Raw genomic sequence first — 23,675 nt, forward strand, 5'->3', positions numbered from 1 at the left:
GCAAACCAATTTAACGTTGCGTTAAATCTAAGTACTGTAAAATAAGCTTCATCTCTTTAGTGTAGCACGGAAATATATGAGAGCAATTCATTACAATATTGTATCTGTGTAAGCAGCACCCAGTGGAAAACTATTCTGCATATGCGCTCATAGTACAAATGATATTCCTCTTTCAGGTCCACTCACAGTGATGGGAGAAAAGGCTAGAATAACAAACAAGTAAAAGAGAGACTTGAGAGGGGGGATTGAGTCATCCAGAGCATCATTACTCTCATCAAAACAACTACTGCCCCCATACGCCACATTTCTCCATCGCTGTATGTTTCACTCACCCTTCAACAATGTGCTGGGCCTTCCAGGAAGTGGTGCTGAGCTGAACATGCTGACTGCATATCTGATAACTGCATTCAATCAGGCCTCAGGTGGAACACGAAATGGGCCAGGATTCCACCTGGACTGTAAATTATGCACTGCTCCTGCCTAGAATACTAGAAGGTCAACTTATATTATATGCTTAGAGTCTATGAAGCACTTATACTTTGCTGAAATCTCTTAAAACAATTTCAGTGCAGTCAAGCTGCAGACATCGATGTTCATTTTTTGCATGTGCTGCATTACTTACGTACTTACTTACTTACTTACTTAGTGTCCCTAACACTTAGTTACTAACCTACTAGCCATAACATGCATTACTTTACATTACTGACTTAATTACTTATTTAGTTGCCCTAACACTTAATTGTATTGTACTAGCCATAACACACATGCAACAAACTATACCGAAAGTAAATCTTTTGTGACTTTATTGTTTACCACCAACTTTATTTTTCCACTTCTTTACAAGTCAGACATGACATACTTTCAGAATTGAAAAATAAAAAAAAAAGAAAAAAGACCTGGGAGAATCCGTGGGTAAGTAGAATTACCTTTGTTTGCCCCTCTCTCTCTCTCTCTCTCTCTCTTTCTCTCTCTCTCTTTCCATTGTGCGTCACTGAAACCACATTTGAACAAATTATGTCTTGAAGTCATGTGACAGAGGAAGAGGAATTACCTCGAGTGAAACACACCCTCTCCCACACAACAATATACATACTCAGCCCCAAATAAGGGATTCAGTCAGAGAAAGAGAGCGCTTACAAGCAAGGAACATTAGTTGCAACTATCATAGAAATGGCACAAGCCTATATGAAAGTGCAAGTTCTTCTTCTTCTTCTTTCAGCAACAACTGTGGTTATCTCATGTGAGTCTCTTTATACCTTGTTATCTTAAATATTGTACATTATCTTTTTGTCAGCATAACTGGATTTTATTTGTTTGATTGTGAACTGTCCTGGTGCTTCGGTGAAGACCTTCTCACTGAGACAGTTTGTTAAAAGGATGGATGTTCTAGTAGAGATTTACAGCAATGGACTTTCTGTTGTTAATTAGTGTGTGTATTCTCCAGGTAGCAACTATATGAGAGACTCTGAGGTGTTTGTGGCCAGTGGCTCAGTTGCAGTGTTACCTTGCGTAATGTCTATTCGAAATAAACTCTCCACTGCTGTCACCTGGAAAAGAATTATTGAAAAGTAAGAATCATTCATTCTTGCATCCATTCATATAATCTGCTTCATATAATCACAACATTCTTTACTGAAGGTACTTTGGTATCAAAGTACTAGGTCGTGTACATGAACAAATCATGTGAACATAAAACTCACTTCCTGTCTTGCTCTTTCAGTGAAGAGAGGACAGTGTGGCGCAGGGACAAGAGCGGGCTTGAGTTCCGTCCAGTGGGACAGGCATCACACGCTTACTGTCCCTATCCAAACTTTGGAAATGCAGATTACAGTCTTCACCTTGAAGGGATAAGGGAGGAGGATGCAGGAATGTATCGCTGCGAGGTGGAAGGACAGTACATCAAGAATGTCATGCTCTCTGTCATCAAAGGTAATATAACTCCAGCACACATAACCATACATAATGAGAATTGATTTAGTTAGCAACAATAGTGCTCCTTTCTATCATTCAGTAACTGTGATATAAGGAAGTCTAAATGTCACGATACTATAAAAGGTGTCTCACTCAAAATGTGTCTTTGTATCTGATTTTTTTTCTTTTCATTTTAACACAAACTGTTTATTTGCTCCATTTAACACTGATAAATGGTAGAGTTTTAAGAGAAAATGGGCCCATGAAGTGGCATGTTTCAGAGGTAGAATGGAGCATGTGCTCAGTAATTCTCAGTAATTCACAATAGAGGTCTTTACCCACACACACACACACACACACACACACACACACACACATCTCATAGAGTTTTGTTTCCCTGCAGTGTCCTTTACTCCTGCTGAAGTATTCGAGGGGGATCGACTGATGCTGAACTGCAAGGTCACTCCACAGCGAAGGGAAATTGTGACAAAATGGGAATTGAATGGCTCACCAATTAACAGTCGTAGCAGGACATACGTGATCAATAAAGTGTCTCAGAAGGATGCAGGAACTTGGAGTTGCCTGATTGGAGACAAACAAACAAAGTTTTCCACATCGCTGCAAGTCAAAGGTGCAGATTACTTTTTCACCTTGGTCATGCATCCAATTCTAGAAATTAGAGTAATTATATTACTTATATAACTACTTAGCTTATAACTCTCTCATAACTACATACCATTCCTCTTAGTTTCACTGTAGTTAGCAAATCAATTGTAGTAATTGCTGAATAGTATGCTTTAAAATATATTTATAGCATGAATAATGGTGTTTAAAGAGTTAAAATTTTCTAACTTAGCTCTTGCTCTGATTGTCTCTCTCAGGAATCCTGATCCCTCAGGATAACTCGGAGGTAGTGTATGCAGAATTGGGCTCCTCTGTCACCCTGCCCTGTATCTTCTCCAATGAATTAATCTTAAAGAGCTCTACCTGGGAGAAAGTGTCCAAAACATCTAATCAGCCTGCCGTGCTTCCTTCATCTTTCAACAATTCTTCCAATCCCGATGTTTTTTGGTTGTCCTCAATGCAAAGGAACAAATCAGCATACATTGAGATTGTGCAGGCTGGAGATGAAGGCACATACAGGTATTCGGGAGAGGTGATGGGAGATGATGGCAGGCGTGTGAAGGTGGAGAGGAACATTCAGCTGGTCATAGCTCAAGGTGAGTGTCAAACTCCAGTACTTCAAATACACACTTCCATACTGTTTGCAAGTGTCACCTAGAGTGCCTGTCAAATATTTTTATTTTAATCAGAAGTTCTCTCTTCATTGAATAAAATAAAACCAGTCTTAAGAATGTATGTATGACCAAGACCATGTAACTGTGTTTCTGTAGTTCTGAGCTCGAACAGAAATGGCAAAACGACCCTGACCTGTCACATTAGCAGCACCAGCCAAGTCACTAGTTATGAGTGGATCCATGTGGAAAATGATGTGAATGGTAATCAGACGTTCACCTCTGTCCAAAAATCAACATCAAAAGTGCTGAGCATCCCCAAAACGAAGCGCCAGGGAAAATGGGTGTGCCGTTTCTACAACCAACAGCAGCTTCTGGGAAATGTAACTTACCACCAGCAAGTGATGAGTGAGTACTGTTTCAAACTACTTCGAAATGTAATATTTACTTCTGTAGAATGAGACAACTGACTTCCAAGACACTCAAAATGTATTCTACTAAGGAGCAAACAACTATATTGAGCTCAAAATACAGAAATAAATAGGCTTTATGTATCAGTAGAGTGAATCTGTGTCGTATATGTGTGCATCTGCAGGTAGGTTGGAGGGACAGCAGAAATCTACAAGTGGAAACTACATAGCCACAATTATAGGGCTGTGCTTTCTGTTCATGTTGTTGGTGCTTATCATACTTCAGCTGTGCAAAAACCATCGCAGGGTGAGTTCCAAAACATATACAACAGTTTGACTGTACCTAAAAGGACACTGTATATTTGATATGATAAAAAATGTTTACAGTTGGAAATACTAGTAAAATTGAGCTAAAATGACACTCCTTTCATTCTGTGTGTGCAGAGAAAAATGATAATGCAGTATCCTGCTATGGAGACGATTGTCCACCTTGCTGCTAATGAGCGAGAATTTAGAGAGCGGGCCAAAGTGAGAGAGAAAACCCAGACTAGTGTGTAGTGAAGATCAGAAATCAGTGTTTGTGTAAATTCATTGCCAGTTTGGCTGCTTGAGATTTCTACTTTGTACTTTATTTTGATTTCTACTATGATTTCTTTGCATGCGTACATGCGTGCGTGCATGCATGTGTGTGTGTGTGTGTGTGTGAGTGAGTGAGAGAGAGAGAGAGAGAGAGAGAAAGCAGACTTGCAGGCAATTGTAGCATAAATTTTATTACTAAATTCTTTGTCATAATACTAACTACACATTTTTTTATGCTGGTCTTAATGTATGATAATGTCTAAATATATATAGCAATAAAGTTGATGTATTATTATGAATCTGTCGTTTCTTTACACACACACACACACACACACACACACACATTTCCCCCCATTATTTCATTTTATCTTATGTGCCATATACATAGTGACATTTAAAAAAAATCCAAAAAGACTGCACTGAGAAAAAACATCTCATCTCATTATCTCTAGCCGCTTTATCCTTCTACAGGGTCGCAGGCAAGCTGGAGCCTATCCCAACTGACTACGGGCGAAAGGCGGGGTACACCCTGGACAAGTCGCCAGGTCATCACAGGGCTGACACATAGACACAGACAACCATTCACACTCACATTCACACCTACGGTCAATTTAGAGTCACCAGTTAACCTAACCTGCATGTCTTTGGACTGTGGGGGAAACCGGAGCACCCGGAGGAAACCCACGCGGACACGGGGAGAACATGCAAACTCCACACAGAAAGGCCCTCGCCGGCCACGGGGCTCGAACCCAGGACCTTCTTGCTGTGAGGCGACAGCGCTAACCACTACACCACCGTGCCGCCCCGAGAAAAAACATATTAGGAATAAATTTCTATTTCGATGAATCAGCTATTCAGTGACAGAAAACTGTGAATTTAAAGTCTTCAAAGTCTTATCCACTGTTTTTCTCTGCTCTATTCACACTACATGACCCCAGACTTATTACTCTATACATTTTTACATATTAACATATACATCATATAACATGCAATTTTTATAACCGAGTGCAAAGATTTCCACCACACATGATCACTCAATTTATCTACAAGACTGAAAAATGAGGTTGTGTGTATCATTCTACAAGAAACTATTCAAAACATAAGCTAAATCTAATAGAAAAAGAGTTTGCAGTGACTTTCTCATTCTTCAAACCCGACTGCATAACATTTGACAGTTATAACACATTTTTAGAAGAATGGGTAGAGAGTCAACTGGCCATGCAATCTAACAGAGTTAGAACAAAACTGGATGGAGGAAAATGAGTGGGTGGGGCAAAAGGAGTAAGAAACAGTTAAAGGCAAAAGGTGGGCAAGTTATAAGAAAATATTCACATCACAGTCAAAACAAGAAACCAGCTATTTTTTTTCCACTGAAATTTCTCATGTTTGACAGCAATACTTGCATCATGTTCTTTAGAATCCATTTTGAGTGCACAGCCACTTGGGTAACACTATGTGCAACTGTACAATTTTTGATGCTGTACTCAGCACAGTATTACAGCATATTACATGTGCCTTTACTGGGAAAGAATTAGGGTCATGTCTAAGTGCATTGCTAATTGTATAATCATTTAAAATTTTAGTTACTTGGGAGCTGCATTGAAGAATGTTATTACTATTATATTGTAAATTATAAATAATTTGACTTTAGTTATATTGGTTTAATGTACTGAACCTTATTTGACTAAACTGTTTTCATATACATTTGGTAAGGCTGGATGCAGGGCTAGGGCATAGCCTATAAAAAGAAGCTGTATAGTCTTATCTGGGCATTGAAAAGGGTAAGATTCTGAGGAGAGGGCTTATTGCCTAGAATTTATTTTATTTTATTTTTGTATAATTAAAACGGCACCATGTCACTTATTTTTTGCCTCCACTGCTCTACTGTTAACAGCATACACTTCTTGGCCTTTTTTATTTCTTATAATAATGAATGAACACCTGTGAATCCTGATAAAGTAAATGTATTATTAATAGACATTAAATTAATTTTGTCCTCTGCAAGCTTTTGTACTTACAGTGTCACTAGAAAGTTTGTGAACCCTTTACAATTTTTTGGGATTTCTGCATAAATTTGACCTGAAATGTGATCAAAGCTTCATCTAAAGCTCGATCAAGAAAACAGATTTTAAGCAAATGATGCATGAACATTATAGTTTTTATATTTATTATTTTTTGTGCAAAATTATCCAAAATTATATATCTTTATCGGAAAAGGTATGTGAACCTCTCAGAGTATGGGTCAATTGAAAGGGGTAATTAAAGTCAAACATTTCAGTTAAGGGGATGTGAGCCTCTCACGTTTCAAGAACATAAACTTGGGTCTTCACTATCAAAGTCTGGTATTCACTACATAGGTTTATGAAAGTGTGCCATGCCTCAATAAAAGGATATTCCTGAGGACCTCAGAAAAAGATTGATCAATGCTCCCCAGGTTGGAAAAGTTTACAAAACCATTTCTAAAAAGTTTGGCCTCCATCAATCCACTGTGAGGTAGATGATATACAAATGGAGGAAATTCAGCATCATTATTACTCTCCCAAGAGTAACATCCAGTTAGTTCATAATTCGTCCAATAAAAATCACCCCAAGAGTACAACGGCTCCCTCAGCCAGCACTGGCCTTGGTCAAGGCCGTTGCTGGGACAACAAGTCCCCCTGAAGATCACTGCAGTCAGGATCTCTCGTATTCCTCCCCCCTTACCCCCTCCCATGATCGTCCCCTCCCTCACCCCCTTCCCCCTCGAGTCCCGAGTTTTCATGTTGTAAAGTGTACTGTGTTATTTTGTGCTTATGTGCTAAGGTGTTTTTTTAATGTTCCCACACTGTACTCCCCACAGGTGCATAGTGTGGGGGTTGCTTTTATCTCCTCCCCTCCCCTCATGTTACTCTGTATTTTTCATCCCTGTCTTCCTGTCCTGTCTACTCCCCCTGTGTCAATTGTATGTATGTATATGTACGGACGGGTTGACGGCTAATTTTGCTGGTACTTGTGACTAAGTGACAATAAAGGGTTAATTCATTCATTCAAATAATAGACTATTACAGAAAATCACAAAATACCCCAAAGTAACATCTAAGGACCTGACCACTCTTGCTTTGAGTAATGTCAATGTTCATGAGTCCACCATCTGGCAAACACTGAACAAGAACGGTGTGCATGACAGGATAGCAAGGAGGAAGTCATTATTCTCCAAAAAGAACCCCACTGCCCATCTGAAGTTTGCTAAAGACCACATGGATAAGCCAGAAGCGTACTGGAAGAATCTTCTGTGGACAGATTAATCCAAAATAGAACTTTTTGGCTTAAATGAAAAGTGTTGTGTCCAGCAAAAAACAAACACTGCATTCCAAGATAAGAACCTCATCCCAATAGTGAAGCATGGGAGAGGCAGTATCACGATTTGGGGCTGCGTTGCTGCCTCAGGTCCAGGATGGCTTCCCATTATGAATGGACCTATGAATTATCGATTACAAATTCTACAGGAGAATATCACGGTATCTGTCAGTGAACTACCATGAGCTGGCCTCGTGGTTAGCATGTCCACCTCTCGATCGGGAGATCAGGAGTTCTACTCACAGTCGGGTCACACCAAAGACCATCATAAAAATGGTACCTACTGCCATCTAGCAAGTCAGTCTGCAATACAGATGTGAGTGGGGAAGTCAAACTCTCACAGTTACCAGAGGACTAGGCCCCCACTGTAACCCTAGCTGTACAGGTGAGAGGCCGAGGGCTATGGAAACGAAGATCGGATGGTCCGGGAAGGACTTTAGACTTGTCAGTGAACTGAAACATAGCCATAAGTGACTCATGCAACTTAAGCACACAAGTAAGTCTAGAAAGAAATGGACAAAGCAAAACAAATGTAACTTTTTGGAACCGCCAACCCAAAGTCCAGACCATAACCCAATATGTTGTGGAAAGACATTAAAAGAGCAATTCATGCACAGAAGCCAACCAAAATGACTCAAGAGTGCAGCGAATAATATACTATTACAGGAAGTCACAAAATACCCCAAGGTAACATCTAAGGACCTACAGGCCACTCTTACCAGTAATGTCAATATCCATGAGTCCAATGCAAATCGCTGAGTTGAGGCAGCTTTATAAGTATGGGTCAAAAGTCCTTCAACTCATTGTGCAGGACTGATCACCAGCTCCCAGAAATATGAAGTTGAACTTTCATCCTTTCAAAGCTTCTTTTTTTTCTTCAAAGGTTCACATCCTTTAAAAAGGCCCAGCAGAGGTTGTACTTTCTGCGCCAGTTTAGGAAGCTCAACCTGCCTAAGGAGCTGCTGACACAATTCTACTCTGCCATCATTCAGTCTGTTCTTTGCTCTTCCATCACTGTTTGGTTTGGATCGGTCACCAAACAGGAGAAGAACAGACTGCAACGGACAATAAGGACTGCAGAGAAAATTATTGGTGTCAACCTGCCCTCCATCCAAGACTTATACTTGTCCAGAGTCAGGAAACGGGCAGGTAACATCTCTGCGGACCCATCACACCCTGGTCACAATCTGTTTAATCTTCTCCCCTCAGGGAGGCGATATAGATCACTGTATGCTAAAACAACCAGACACAAGAATAGTTTCTTCCCTCAGTCTGTCTCTGTGATGAACAGCTAAAATCCACATTCATATATCAGTAATATCACTTGCAAAATATCTGCACACTTATACTGTCATTCTGTGCTCACTGTGACTTAAATGTATGTGTATGTGTGTATATATATATATATATATATATATATATATATATATATATATATATATATATATATATATATATATATATGTGTGTGTGTGTGTGTGTGTATGTATGTATATGTGTATATGTATATATATATTTTTTTTACTTACTTAAATGTACTATTCATCTTTGCACTATGCACCATATTGCACCAAAAGGGAAATCCTTTCTGTGATGAACAGCTAAAATCCAGATTCATATATCAGTAACATCACTTGTAAAATATCTGAACACTTATACCGTCATTCTGTGCACACTGTATACTTTATATTTATTTAACTATTCCATACTTGACTTACCTGGATTACTTTGCACTATGCACCTATTTTTGTTGTTGTTGTTGTTGTTGTTTGCTTGTTTTGTGTTTACGCTTTTTTATTTGTTTTTGTACTATGAGAGCTAAGTGAACCGGAGTCAAATTCCTCGTGTGTGTCCACACACCTGGCAATAAAAGTGTTTCTATTCTATTCTATTCCTTTTTCTGACAAATATATTTAATGGTGGATAATTTTGCTCAATACATAAATGTAAAAGCTATAATGTTTTTGCATCTAATGTTATTTAATTATTTAAGTTCCCTTTATCTAACTTTAGGACTTAGATGGGAATTTGATCACATTTTACATCAAATTTATGCAGAAATAGGGTTTACAAACTTTCTATCGGTAATGTAACAATACAGACAAGAGAACAAAGTCTATACAGAGGCTTTTGCTGTGGGCTTTACTGCATTCTGCCCTTGAAGCAGCTACGCCTTACAACATGCTGTGGTGCAGATCACAGATTCCAGCTTACAGCAGTTTCTCTCATCACATGTACAAAAGAACAAAAAGTATGTGGCTTTACACTTCGCTGCAATCTGTATCACTATGCCTGGTTGTTTTCTGAAGTGCTGATGTAGTTAGAGTCTGTTCAAAGCAGTCTCCTGTTTCATCGTTTTGCTCAGTGAACTCCAGCACATTCTCATCGTCGAAGCACCAGCCTGGCCAGTCCACATTTACACCCAGTGGAGTGACAGGTCTAATGGGAAATGGTGGGAATGACAGAGACTTTTTTTATGTTGTTCCTAATTGATAGTAATTTACATCCTGAATTAAAAATCACAAATAATATCTGGCTATACAGTACTGTGCAAAAGTCAGAGACCACCCTATTGTTTTCAATTCAGTATTTATTGTTAATCATTTGGTGGCAAACAATAATGATAGGAACATTTAAAGCCATGCAGTACATATTTATTCAGGTCAACAATGAAATTATTAAATTAAATATTACAAATAAAATATTTATGGATTTCATACTGTGTTTTTTTTTTACTGTTGAATACCTTTGTGTGATTTATGAACATTAGCAATAATGAGCAATAATTAAAAAACACACAAGTGAATTCAACAGTAAAAGCTATGAAATCTATATATATACATATTTTATTTGTAATATTTAATTTTGATATTGACCTGCATAAACAGCCCTGTGATGACCTGGCGACTTGTCCAGGGTGTACCCCGCCTTTCGCCCATAGTTCAGCTGGGATAGGCTCCAGCTTGCCTGCGACCCTGTAGAAGGATAAAGCGGCTAGAGATAATGAGATGAGATGAGATGAGATGAGATGAGATGAGATGAGATGAGATGAGATGAGATGAGATGAGATGAGACCTGCATAAACACACTATATGGCAAAATGGATGTGGACACCTGACCATCATGCCCAAAGGTGCTTGTTGGACACCTCCATTAAAATGGAATTGGTTCACCCTTTGATGCTATAACAGCCTCGACTCTTCTGGGCAAGATTTTCACTAAATTTTAGAACATAATTGTGGAGATATGTACCTATTCATTCACAAGAATATTAGTGAGGTTGGGAACTGATTTCAGGTCAGGAGGCCTAGCGTGCAATCTGTGTTCAAATTCATCCCGAAGCTATTCATTGAGGTTGAGGTCAAGCCTCTGTACAGCCCACTTGAGTTCTTCCACTCTGACCTTTGCAACCACCTTGTGGACCTTACTTTGTATACAGGGGCACTGTCATGCTGAAACAGGTTTGCCTTAATTCCAGCAGAGGCAAGTCATAATTCTACAGCATACAAAGACATTCTAGACAATTGTGTGCTTCCAATTTTGTGGCAACAGTTTGGAGAAGACCCACATATTTGTATGATGGTCAGATGTACACATACTTTTGGCCATATAGTGTAATTATTGTATGGCTCTTTGACTGAAAATGAAATGAATGTACTCTACATTTTGCCATTATTATTGTTTGCTACCTAATAATTAACAATAAATACTGCATGGCCATCTCATCTCATCTCATCTCATTATCTCTAGCCGCTTTATCCTGTTCTACAGGGTCGCAGGCAAGCTGGAGCCTATCCCAGCTGACTACGGGCGAAAGGCGGGGTACACCCTGGACAAGTCGCCAGGTCATCACAGGGCTGACACATAGACACAGACAACCATTCACACTCACATTCACACCTACGGTCAATTTAGAGTCACCAGTTAACCTAACCTGCATGTCTTTGGACTGTGGGGGAAACCAGAGCACCCGGAGGAAACCCACGCGGACACGGGGAGAACATGCAAACTCCGCACAGAAAGGCCCTCGCTGGCCACGGGGCTCGAACCCGGACCACTGCATGGCCATTTAATTGAAAACAAAAAGGTGGTCTCTGACATCTGTGTAATACTGTATATGCTGTCAGTTGATTGAGCTGACTTAGATAAAAGCTTATTCTGTGCAAACAGAACAGCACAGTAAAATCAAGACAGACATAAAACACAGACTGAAACTACTGTCTTCTTTTGGCACACTAAAACCTTTCGTTTTACAGTCATCTCTTTCTCATGGAACAAACAACATCCACCAAACAGAGAATTTCCTGTTTTAGTAAGAATTCCATTGGGTGAATTTGAATTTGTTTAAATATTAATTGGAAAACTAAACACGTAAAGTTAGCAGTGATTAAAAACATACCTGTTTTTCCTGTCATTGTCACTGCTGTCCACATTGGTCTCCCTCCCCGTATAAGAGTCATACCATATTGATCTGAACGTATTTCGCTGCTCTGCTGCTGCTGCTTTCTCTCCTTCACTAGGTGAGCGTGATGGAGTTGTGCAGACAGTGTTGGAACTTTGAAGAGAAGTCTTTTCTAATTGCCTCCCCTCTCTTTTTGATACTCCACGCTCCCGGTCTCTCTCCTTGGCCCTATTTAGAAGTCCTTGCAGAGGGGAGGACTGTAGCTCAGGCAAGGATTCACTCCTCTGGGGTTTTATTTTGGGTATTTTTTGAGAGTTCTGTTTATGTCTCTCTTTTGGCAGTTCAGACTCTGACTCTGAAAACCTCTCGGTAAGAACATTCCAGAACTCCCCTCGGTTCTGCTTTACAGAGGCCAACTTAAGCACCAGGTGATCCTGGAATTTGGAGGATGTATTGGAGGGTCTGCGAATATTATGGTTCTCATCAGAATCTGAGACTGAGTTGGAATTCCTGTTGGGAAATGATGTTGATGATTCTATCTCAGCTGACATTCTCCTGGAGCCCTGGGGTAGGGCAGACGGCTGAGAATTCATGGGACGTTTCCTTCGTAACCTTGGTGACTTTACCACTCTTGTAAATGTCCATGATTCTGAGAGAGACTCATTTTCCTCACCTGATTGGTGGGACCAAGAATCCTGCCTCAGATCTGGTTTCTGTGACTGTTGCTCTCTGACACTGATTGCAGACTCGACAGGTGCAAATCCTCTTGGTAGTAAATACTGGTCAGATGACAACTGGTTTAGTGCAGGGTTTTTCCTTAACCCACTGACTAACAAATGATGTGTATCATTGGACTTTTTGGTCTCTAATGAGTCTTGTTGTGGAAAAGCATTGGAATATTTATGCAATTGCAGTTTGTGATTCCATGTTACCCGTCTTTCAATTATCGGACCATCTTCACCATGTCCATTTTTATCTTTCTCTCTCCTTTCAGTTTCTTGTGTTGTGCTGTGGTCATTACTAAATTCTTTGTTTCTGTTTTGCATTTGTTTGCTCAAAAAATGTACATTATATTTATGCAAATTCTGTTTTTCTCTCTCTAACTGTATATCTGTAAACCTGCGAGAAGCAAAAGAACTTCTATACTCTGATTGTTCCTCTGTGTCCTTGATGTTCTGTATATCAGCAGGAGGAAATGGATCTGGCTCCTCTATAATCTGATCACTGGGCTCCTCAGATTTGACTATCTCCTTTTTTCTTAAAGACTGCAAGGCTTCCTGTAAGTCAAAAATAGTCCATTTTTGGCATTACAAAGACTTTATAATGTGACTGAAATTAAATTTCAAAATTAAATAGCTGGAAACCAGAAGCATTTTATTAAGTGATCAGTTTGAATCAAACTAGGTTTAAGCTTGTCATTTGTACATGTCTGTATAGACGTGCATGATGGGATTTATAGGGTATTTTAAAAGCATACAGCAAGCTTCCCATGTATTGAGGCTTTGTGGTCTGTGTGTTCTAGTTGAGAGCAGTACCTGGGCTTGGTGGATAGTAGAGATCCACAATGCACAGCTCTCTAGGCTGGGAGTAGAAACACTGTACACACTGACAGGACAGCCGAGATCACTCACTTCCACCAAGACAAAAGAGTCTGAGAGACACAGAGAGAAGTATATGTAGACCCCTCTACATTCATATCCAGAACTAAACAGGGATATTGGTATGGGCCAATAGTCAATAATCTGATAAAATAGACATCAAAGTTGTAGCTTATATTCAGTACCAGTCAAAAGTATGGACACCCCTACTCATTCATAGGTTTTTCTGTATTTGGACTATTTTCTACATTGTAGAACAATACTGAAGACATCAAAACTATGAAATAACATATAGAACATATAAGGAATTGTGTTGTAAACAAAAATTTTAAAAAAGAGTGTTTCAAAATATGTTTCATATTTTAGATTCTTCAAAGTAGCCACCGTTTACCTTGATGACGCTTTGCACACTATTGGCATTATCTTAACCACCTTCATGAGGCAGACACCTAGAATGCTTTTCAGTTAAAAGGTGCCTCGTCAAAAATTAATTAGTGCAATTTCTAGCCTTTTTAATGTGTTTGAGATCAAACAGTAAAGAGTAAATAATAAAAATGCAGTAAATAGCCCTATTTCACAACTGTAGTAATCCATATTATGTCAAGAACTGCTCAGCTAAGTAAAGAGAAACAACATCCATCATTACTTTAAGACATGACGTGTCTTTTAATTAATAAAAATAAAGAAAAATCACTGAATTAGAAAGTGTGTCCAAACTTTTGACTGGTACTGGATGTACATATACTACTACTACTACAGTGAACTTGACATTTTATAAAGTCAACATAAGATGCATATCACATGATGTAGTTTTACATATGTGATAAAACTACAAATGTTGACAAAAAAGAGCAATTGCCTTTTCAAATTTTAACTACTCAGCGAGTCTGATTTGTACAGATTACAGTGAATGAGAGTGATTAGATAGCCAAAAAAGTTCCCCATTTCCACAGAGCACTGCCCTGTGGAGTGTAGGCATTGAGGATCAGGGTGGAGGAGGTGTTTCTGACAATTCATATGTGTTGGGGTCTGTTGGTGAGGAAACCCACGATTCAATTGCACAATGTGGCACCGAGTCCCAGGTCTAGCTTGGATGGGGTGGCAGTGTTAAATGCCAAGCTGTCATCCACAAATAGTAGCCTGGCATAGCAGTTTTTGTTCTCCAGGTGGGCCAGGGTGGTGTGACGTGTGTGTGATATGGCATCTTCAATAGATCTCTTGTGATGGTAGGCAAACTGTAGTGTGTCCAAACTGTCCAGGATGATGTCCTTAATGTATCCAAGCACCAGAGTTTCAAAGTACTTCATTGCAATGGAGGTTAGTGGCACTGGGAAGTAGACATTAAGGCAGCTCAATTTGTTTTTCTTGGGGACAGGAATAATAGTGGTCTTTTTTGTAGCAGGTGGAGACAATTGAGCTTTTTAGGGAGATGTTAAATGTCAGTAAAGACAGTAGTCAGTTGCTCACTGCATGTTTTTAAAAGATGCATCAGACCAGCACGTTTGCAGATGCTGACTTGGTCAAAAGCCTTTTTCATGTCCACTACCGAGACGGTAAAACTGGTGTCATGCAGTGTATATATATATATATATATATATATATATATATATATATATATATATATATATATATATATATATATAAAATCAACAATGTATGCTCGCTGTCCACTTTAATAGAAATACATGTATGTACACCAGCTCATTCATAATCCATTCAGTATCATGTGGCATCAGCATAATCAATAATATCATGCAGATACAGGTCAAGAGCTTCAGGTAATGTTCACATCAAACATCAGAATGGGGAAAATGTCATCTCACTGAATTTGATCACATCATGGTTGCTGGCGTCTGTTGATCTCTGAGGATTTTCACACAAAGCAGTCTCTTGAGTTGGTTTGAATGGTGTGAAAAATAAAAATCAGACTTTATTCGTCACATGCACACTTCAAGCACAGTGAAATTCATCCTCTGCATTTAACCCATCTGAAGCAGTGAACACACACACCCAGAGCAGTGGGCAGCCCAGAGCGCCCGTGGAGCAGTCAGGGGTTAGGTACCTTGCTCAAGGGCACCTCAGCCCAAGGCCACCCTACATCAACCTAACTGCATGTCTTTGGATTGTGGGGGAAACCGGAGCACCCAGAGGAAACCCACGCAGACACGGGGAGAACATGCAAACTCCACACAGAAAGGCCCTCGCCGGCCACTGGGTTCAAACCCGGAACCTTCTTGCTGTGAGGCGACAGCGCTAACCACTACACCACCGTGCCGCCCCAACAGTGAGCAGCAGTTCTGCAGGTGGAAATGCATTGTCGATGATAGAGGTAAGACTCCAAATGCCAGACTGATTCAAGTTGACAGGAAGCGCTATGGTAACTCAAATAGCATCTAGAACACAGCACTTGTTGAACCATGAGGCAGATGGGCTACAATAGCAGATCATCACATTGGGTTCCACTCCTGTCAGCCAAGAACATGGATTTGAGGCTACAGTGGACACAAGTTCACTAAAACTGGATAGTTGAATATTAGAAACAGACCAGTTGATGGTCTTTTTCCAATGATGAGATGTTTGATGTGAATATTAACTGAAACTCTTGACCTGTATCTGCATGATTCTGAGCATTGTACTGCTGCAACATGACTGGCTGATTGGATAACTGCATGAATGTGCAGTGGTGCAAGTGTTTAAAGTGATTGGCAAGAGTATGGTTTGACTTTGCAGAAAAAATGTGCATAAAGCGCTAATATTAAGTAAAATTTAGTAGCCAATCATACTATATAAAGACCAAATTAAATTCATATGAGACCATGGCTATAACCAAAATGTCAGATGCTACAAGAAATGGATGTTTCATTGTTTTAATGAAAACACTAATAATATCATTACTCTTGGCTGCATTAGAGCTCAGTACCAGTTTGTGCTGACTCATGATACAATGTACCATACCACAATGTGTACTATGGCACTTCCAATCACTATTTTCTCTTTGATTCAAATAAAACACAATAGGAGTTTCAAACCGTTAGATCCTAAGATATGTAGAAATAAAAGCTTTGGCCATTTTTCTTCTGATGTATAACATTTGCATCTCTCTATGCTGGAATTTACCGAAAGCTTTAGAATAACTTTCCCTCTCATTAATGCCAGCCTACACACATGCAAATTATGAGAAAAATCTTTAGAATTTCTAATGATACTTACCCGAATCACTGTAATACATGTCAGGTCAAATTCTGTCAGGTAGGTTTCCATAATTATTAATTATTTTTGTGCATGCTTGTATGTATAATAAGTGTGAAGCAGATTTTTATTAAATCCTGTTCTCTAGCTCTGATAATCAGTAAAAGGCCCTGCCAAGGTACATACAAAAATTGCTTAGTCCACAGTGCAGGTAGTTTATTTTGCATTTATTTAGTATGAATATAGCCAAATTTACCTGTTGGAAACCACCTTTTTGTTTTTTACTGTTGTTTTATTTTGCATTTAAAAAATGTGTTTTATGCATTTGAGCATGTCTGTGTAGCTCAACCCTGAATGTGGTATCTTCTGATTCTTCACAGAACCTAACAATTAAGTTTAATATTGGTGTCAGAGCATGTTAAAAAAAACCAGTTAATCAAATATGCTATTATTATTCATCTCATCTCATTATCTCTAGCTGCTTTATCCTGTTCTACAGGGTTACAGGCAAGCTGGAGCCTATCCCAGCTGACTACAGGCAAAAGGCAGAGTACACCCTGGACAAGTCGCCAGGTCATCATAGGGCTGACACATAGACACAGACAACCATTCACACCTACGGTCAATTGAGAGTCACCAGTTAACCTAACCTGCATGTCTTTGGACTGTGGGGGAAACCGGAGCACCCGGAGGAAACCCACGCGGACACGGGGAGAACATGCAAACTCCACACAGAAAGGCCCTCGCCGGCCACGGAGCTTGAACCCAGACCTTCTTGCTGTTAGGCGACAGTGCTAACCACTACACTACCGTGCCGCCCTGCTATTATTATTATTATTATCTCATCTCATCTCATTATCTGTAGCCGCTTTATCCTGTTCTACAGGGTCGCAGGCAAGCTGGAGCCTATCCCAGCTGACTACGGGCGAAAGGCGGGGTACACCCTGGACAAGTCACCAGGTCATCACAGGGCTGACACATAGACACAGACAACCATTCACACTCACATTCACACCTACGGTCAATTTAGAGTCACCAGTTAACCTAACCTGCATGCCTTTGGACTGTGGCACAGAAAGGCCCTCGCCGGCCACGGGGCTCAAACCTGGACCTTCTTGCTGTGAGGCAACAGCGCTAACCACTACACCACTGTGCCGCCCTGCTATTATTATTATTATTATTATTATTATTATTACTACTACTACTGCATGCAAATATTTGCTAACACTTTCTTTTTAAGGAATACATATTAGGTGTTAATTCAGGCTTTGTTCTTTGTTTAATAAAGCCCAACTTAGACACCTGTAAACGGTTAATTCACTATGAATTAGACTTTATTCATAAATACATGTATTGTTCTGATTTGTGAAAATGGATAATAAATGCATTATTAGTTTTTAATAAATTTATTAAATTCCCTTTGTTATGCAAATTATTGGGCATGACTTAATTATCTAAATTCACGCCTTATTAATGCATAATTGGCAAAATGTAATACCTGTAGGTTCTAAGTTGCATCAAATGATTTCTGCAGAATTCTGAAGGCACTAATACTCCAATACATGTCCTATATTTTAAGTTTATTTCATATGAATCCTTTAAATTATCTTTAAATGTCTCTATAGCATTTTTTTCATCAGCAATAACACTATTTATTCATATATTGATTGATTGATTGATTGATTGATTGATTGATTGATTGATTGATTGATTGATTGATTGATTGATTGATTTGGTGGCCTCTGTTTTGTGGACACAACATATTCTGGCCTACTTTGCTACCAGTAAGACATCAAAAGATCTTATCTTTCGAATATGTGAGACGATATTTGTCACGATGCAGCACTTACAGACGTATGCGCAGAAGAGGAGTGTAGAGCAAACAGTGAACAAGCCAAAACGTGAGATGTGAATCAGAGTCGAAGAACTAGCAATGGTCGGGCGAACAGCAAACAGGGCAAACGAGGACAGGCAAGAGAGTAAATGGGATAGGAGAAGCTAAAGTCGAGAAAACGTGCATCAGTCAGAAATAAACAAGGCTTGGTATATACTGGGAAAGGCAGAACGATATTTCGCAGTGAAGTGATGTGAGAGTGGAGTTTAAATAGGCAAAGGGACTAATAGGGTGATGAGTGACAGTTGTGGTTAATAGTTGGGAGACAGAGAGCGCTGTGAGTTCTGGGAAGTGTTGTTCATAGAGTCCATGTTTGTAGTTTGGTCGAAATCGGCAGGTTTACTGACAATATTGACTTATTGAAAACTTGTTCAGTACTTTTTAGCTTCTAATTTGTGATAACTAAAACTCTACTTCAGAATATGGGACACAGATGAATATTTGTGAATAAAGTCTAATGAATAGTGAATAAACCATTTAAAAGTGTCTAATTTATGCTTTATTGAATAAATATCACAACTTTAATTAGCGCCGAATATGCGTTCCTTAAAATAAGTGTTACCTAATAATTATTTATGTCTGCCTCTGCTATTCACTCAGACCGCTACCTATATGAATCACTTTAATCATAAAAATTACTATATTACATTTATTGTTAATGCTTAAAACCATTTCTGTGCCATTCTTGAGGTCTCAAGGCATTTATAAACGAAAGTGAGGCCATGGTTCTGCGCATCTCCTTTAATGTGTTTCAGAAGGGTCAAATAATTGGCCTAGATCAAACAAAGAAAACAACTAAGGAGACTGCGGAAATTACTGGAACTGGGTTAAAAACTGTCCAACACATTATTAAAACCTTTATTTTTAAATAAATTTCTGAGTGGATAGTATATCCATCCTTGACTCTTGTATGCTGCATAAATGGGAATAAAAAATATATATATTTTTGAGAGTTAAAATCAACCGCAAAGTTGGCATTCGAGCTGCCCTGCTGAGCCAGCCAGGCTTAACACATTATTAAAACCTGGAAGGATAGCGATGAACCATCAATTTCGTGGAAGAAATGTGGTCGGAAAAATCTCTTAACTGATTGTGATCGCATATCACTTAAAAGCTTAGTGAAGTCAAATTGTAAAAAATTCAACAGTAGAACTCACAGTTATGTTTAATAGTGAAAGTAAGAGCATTTTCACATGCACACTGTGACGAGAACTCACAGGACTAAACAGCTGTGTGGTCATAAGAAAACCACTTATTAGTGAGGCTAATCAGGAGAAAAGACTTAACTTTGTTAGTCAGCATAAAGATTGGACTCTGGAGCAATGGGAAAAGGTTATGTGGTCTGATGAGTCCAGATTTACCCTGTTCCTCAGTGATGGGTGCATCAGGGTAAGAAGGGAAGTACAGCGATGTATACATCATGCATGGTGTCCACTGTCCAAGCCTCTGGAGACAGTGTTATGATCTGGGGTTGCTTCCGTTGGTCAGATCGAGGCTCAGCAACATTATGGGGCAATAAAATGAAGTCAACTTATGACCTGAATGTACTGAATGACCAGATTATTACATCAATGGATTTTTCTTCTCTGATGGCACGGACATATTCCAGGACGACGATGCAAGGATTCATTGTGAAAGAGTAGTTCAGGGAGCATGAGGAATCATTTTCACACATGAATTGGCCACCACAGAGTCCTGACTCTAACCCCATTGGAAGTCTTTGCGATGTGTTTGAGAAGACTTTACAAAGTGGTTGGTCAGTACTCTCCCTTCGTCAATACAAGATCTTGGTGAAAAATTAATGCAACTCTGTACAGAGATAACTGTTGTGATGTTGCATAGCATTGTTGAAACAAAGCCACAACAAATGCCTGATGTAATCAAAGCTAAAAGCAGACCAATGAAATATTAGTGTGTGCACTTATTTTTTCTATCCAGGCAGTGTATACTGGGAGAGTTGGATTAGGGTTAAAAACTTTGGATTGGGATTTAAAAAGTAGACCTTCAGAAGTTTGTATTGTGTTTATGCCAATACCCCAGGGCTACTGGCTTCATCTGTAGCTTGAAAATAAGATTGTGGTTTATGGAGGTAAAAGGTGTTTCAGCAGAAAAGAATATTAGAGGTTACAAAACTCACAGCCATCCTTGAGTTCTGCACAGTGTATTCTCTCCAGGGACAGTGGGGGGCGCACAACCTTGTGTTTGTCTGATTTCTTCTGAGCTTTGGTTAGCAGTAGCACATCGGTAAACAGCAGCACCACCACTTCCAGCTAATGTCACAACACAAGAATATATGCAACTCTTTGTGGAGTTGTAAACCTCAGATGTCCATGCAATAAGATAGAATTTCTATTCTTAACGTAACAATTCAATATTTGATTATACCAAAGAATATGTTATGATATAATAAAAATGATTGTTAAAGCAAAAATTCAATATTTGATGTTACCACTGGACATGCTACGATAGGGAGGTTTACAGGTACATCAGTTTACAAATATGAATTTTTTAAACACCAGTTAATTATAATCAATTATAATCAATAATAATAGAATTATGATTATTGTCTTAATTTGTTTCACTTGCTGGCTTTTAATACCATTACTCTGTTGTGTCAGAGCCAGTTGCAAATGGCAAATGTCATTAGGTTTCTCACCTTACTGTCCTTCCTTCCTCTAACCTTCAGGGTTTCTCCCATTATCAGCTTGCGTATGACCTTGGATCCCACGCCCCGTATAGGGTTAGTTAAATCGAAGTGACAGAACTCCTGCATGTACTGAGATGTGAACACTCAGTCAATGAAACCTTTCAAGCAAATAATAACAACTGTCACTCATTATCTACTTACCTTTTTTATTTCTTCACTCATCCCCTGTAATTCATATCCCTCTATCTTTTGGGACAGGGCAAAGAGTGCCACCTCGTCATCCTTAAAGAGCAAGTAGTCGTTGATGCTGTCCAGAAATTGACTGACACTGTTTATCTAAAGAGGAGAGAAAGAACATTCATATTCACACAGCCACTCAAAATTGTTCTTATTTTCACAAATTTAATACCATGTTGAATTCTGAAATCTGATTGGTCAGAAGGGGTTGATTAATTTTGTATAACAGCATAGCTCTTAGTTATGTCTAACCTTTAGCAAATTAAAGGTCTATATTAATTCACTCATTCTAATGTGTTACTGTTTGTAAAAGAACACATCATTCACAGGGAATAAAATGGTGGTCACGCACCACTTTATCGAAACATAATTATGTTGATTATTTTTCTATAACAGCATCAAGTATAGAACGGTTTTAGCAGCAGTTTTATTATTTACCAGTTGCACTTCAAGAAATGGGATCAAATTATATAATTATAATTAGAATATCTAAATAAGGAATAGAACATTTGATTTAGAAATATTTTTGACTTCTTACTTTTTATTTTATTGGAGAAAATCTAGATCTCGGTCTGGATCACTCTCATAAGACACTCTGTCTATTTATTGGTATGCTTACAGTAACCCTTGTCCTTGCTTTTAATAAAGTACTAATTCAGTATCTGAAAGCAGACAATGTCATTAAATATAAAGATGTGTCATTAAATGTCATTCAATATAAAAATACAGATGTTTGGTAGAACACTGCTTTTTTTTCTATTATATAGTAACTATTCTATACATTAAGTCCCAACACTGGAAAAATACAGTATAAGAACCTGAACATGATCAAAAACGTTAGACTTGCTTTAGTTCTAATCAGTGATTGCTGTAGTTCTCCGTTCAAATATCTCACCATGCGGTTGAGTGTTTGCTGTGTATATCGGTCCTGTGTAGCCTTCAGGATAGCCTTTAACAGCAGGGGGTACTTTGTGATCCTCTGGTGGGGCTTTGCCTGCATATCGCCCAGCCGCATTCGCTCACATTGGGGATGAGTCTCCACCCACTGTATTAGAGAACCCAGAATGGGAATATAAAATGCACATTTTGTTTTACTATGCTTGACTACAAAAAGTGAGTTGTTTTCATAAACTATGCATTAAAGTGTATCTTGGTTAAAGATGTGGTACATGTATTTATAGAATGTCATATTGCATGATGAAAACTGAGTGAATGGCACTGTAACATGTCTACAAGAAATTACATCAATACATTATATATTTTTTTTAAATGTTAATGTGTCAGTATGTTTTATGTAAGTTTTAGATATAGTTTTATTCTTTGGTTCAAATTTGATCTACAACCCAAAATCGGAAAAAGTTGGGACGGTATGATAAAGAAAAAAGAAAAGAGTGATTTCTAAATTTACTTTGACATGTATTTCATTGCAGACAGTATGAGCTCAAGCTATTTCATCCTTTGTCTGGCCAATTTCATTTCATTTGTTAATTTACATCCATTCCTGCCTGCAACACATTCCTAAAAAAGTTGGGACAAGGGCAGTTGAGGGCTAGTAATGAGGTTAAACAATTAAATAATGATGTGATGTGAAACATGTGATGTCAACAGGTGACTGTAATCAGGATTTGGTTCAAAATGAGTATCCAGGAAAGACCTAGTCTTTGAGGAGCAAAGATGAGCCAAGGAGCTCCAGTTTGGCCAACAAATGTATGAGAAAATTACTGAAATGTTTTTTTTTTAAATCCTCGAAGAAAAGATAGGAAGGAATTTGGATATTTCAACATCCGTGGTGCATAATATCATTAAATGATTTACTGAATCTGGAGGTTTTACTATTTATTCAGTAAATCACAATTTACTGAATCTGAATTTTGGTGCATAAAGGGCAAGGGCACAAGCCTAAGCTGAACACCCATGATCTCCGATCCCTCAGACAGCACTGCATCAAGAACCGTCATTCATCTCTAGCTGGTATGACCACATGGGCTTGGGATTGCTTTGGTAAACCTTTGTCAAGCACTACAGTATGGAGTTACATCCACAAATGGCAGTTAAAATTTTACTGTGCAAAAAGGAAGCCGGGCGGCACGGTGGTGTAGTGGTTAGTGCTGTCGCCTCACAGCAAGAAGGTCCGGGTTCGAGCCCCGTGGCCAGCGAGGGCCTTTCTGTGCGGAGTTTGCATGTTCTCCCCGTGTCCGCGTGGGTTTCCTCCGGGTGCTCCGGTTTCCCCCACAGTC

General features: G+C 38.9%; 2 protein-coding genes across 4 annotated transcripts in view; one reads left to right on the plus strand and one right to left on the minus strand.

Moving 5' to 3' along the window:
- Positions 1–1,094: 1,094 nt before the first annotated feature.
- LOC132886047 (uncharacterized) lies at positions 1,095–4,434 on the plus strand. Its single transcript, XM_060920588.1, has 8 exons — positions 1,095–1,240; positions 1,445–1,568; positions 1,721–1,929; positions 2,315–2,542; positions 2,793–3,131; positions 3,306–3,554; positions 3,742–3,863; positions 4,001–4,434. The coding sequence occupies exons 1-8, from the start codon at positions 1,171–1,173 to the stop codon at positions 4,112–4,114; spliced, it is 1,455 nt and encodes a 484-aa protein (XP_060776571.1). The 5' UTR covers positions 1,095–1,170; the 3' UTR covers positions 4,115–4,434.
- A 4,481-nt stretch (positions 4,435–8,915) lies between these two features.
- Positions 8,916–23,675, minus strand: part of plekhg6 (pleckstrin homology domain containing, family G (with RhoGef domain) member 6) — a 36,593-nt gene continuing 21,833 nt past the window's right edge. For 2 of the 3 annotated variants that reach the window (XM_060921972.1, XM_060921971.1), the window contains 7 exons: positions 22,334–22,483; positions 21,403–21,537; positions 21,211–21,330; positions 20,692–20,824; positions 13,409–13,524; positions 11,871–13,150; positions 8,917–9,910 (listed from right to left, as the gene is read on the minus strand). In XM_060921972.1, the coding sequence (XP_060777955.1) occupies positions 9,733–9,910; positions 11,871–13,150; positions 13,409–13,524; positions 20,692–20,824; positions 21,211–21,330; positions 21,403–21,537; positions 22,334–22,483 (2,112 nt within the window). In that variant the 3' untranslated portion in view covers positions 8,917–9,732. Of the gene's footprint in view, positions 9,911–11,870; positions 13,151–13,408; positions 13,525–20,691; positions 20,825–21,210; positions 21,331–21,402; positions 21,538–22,333; positions 22,484–23,675 lie in introns of all 3 variants that reach the window. The other variant, XM_060921973.1, reaches the window with a different exon arrangement.

Source organism: Neoarius graeffei, chromosome 5 (genome assembly GCF_027579695.1).
Source record: "Neoarius graeffei isolate fNeoGra1 chromosome 5, fNeoGra1.pri, whole genome shotgun sequence".
In the NCBI taxonomy this organism is placed as follows: Eukaryota; Metazoa; Chordata; class Actinopteri; order Siluriformes; family Ariidae; genus Neoarius; species Neoarius graeffei.

Bases quoted from the DNA above. Each gene is read 5' to 3' on its own strand.
- LOC132886047 (XM_060920588.1), top strand. From the start codon at position 1,171: ATGGCACAAGCCTATATGAAAGTGCAAGTTCTTCTTCTTCTTCTTTCA. The intron at 1,241-1,444 runs GTGAGTCTCTTT...TGTATTCTCCAG, and splicing joins AACAACTGTGGTTATCTCAT to GTAGCAACTATATGAGAGAC. The intron at 3,864-4,000 runs GTGAGTTCCAAA...CTGTGTGTGCAG, and splicing joins TGTGCAAAAACCATCGCAGG to AGAAAAATGATAATGCAGTA.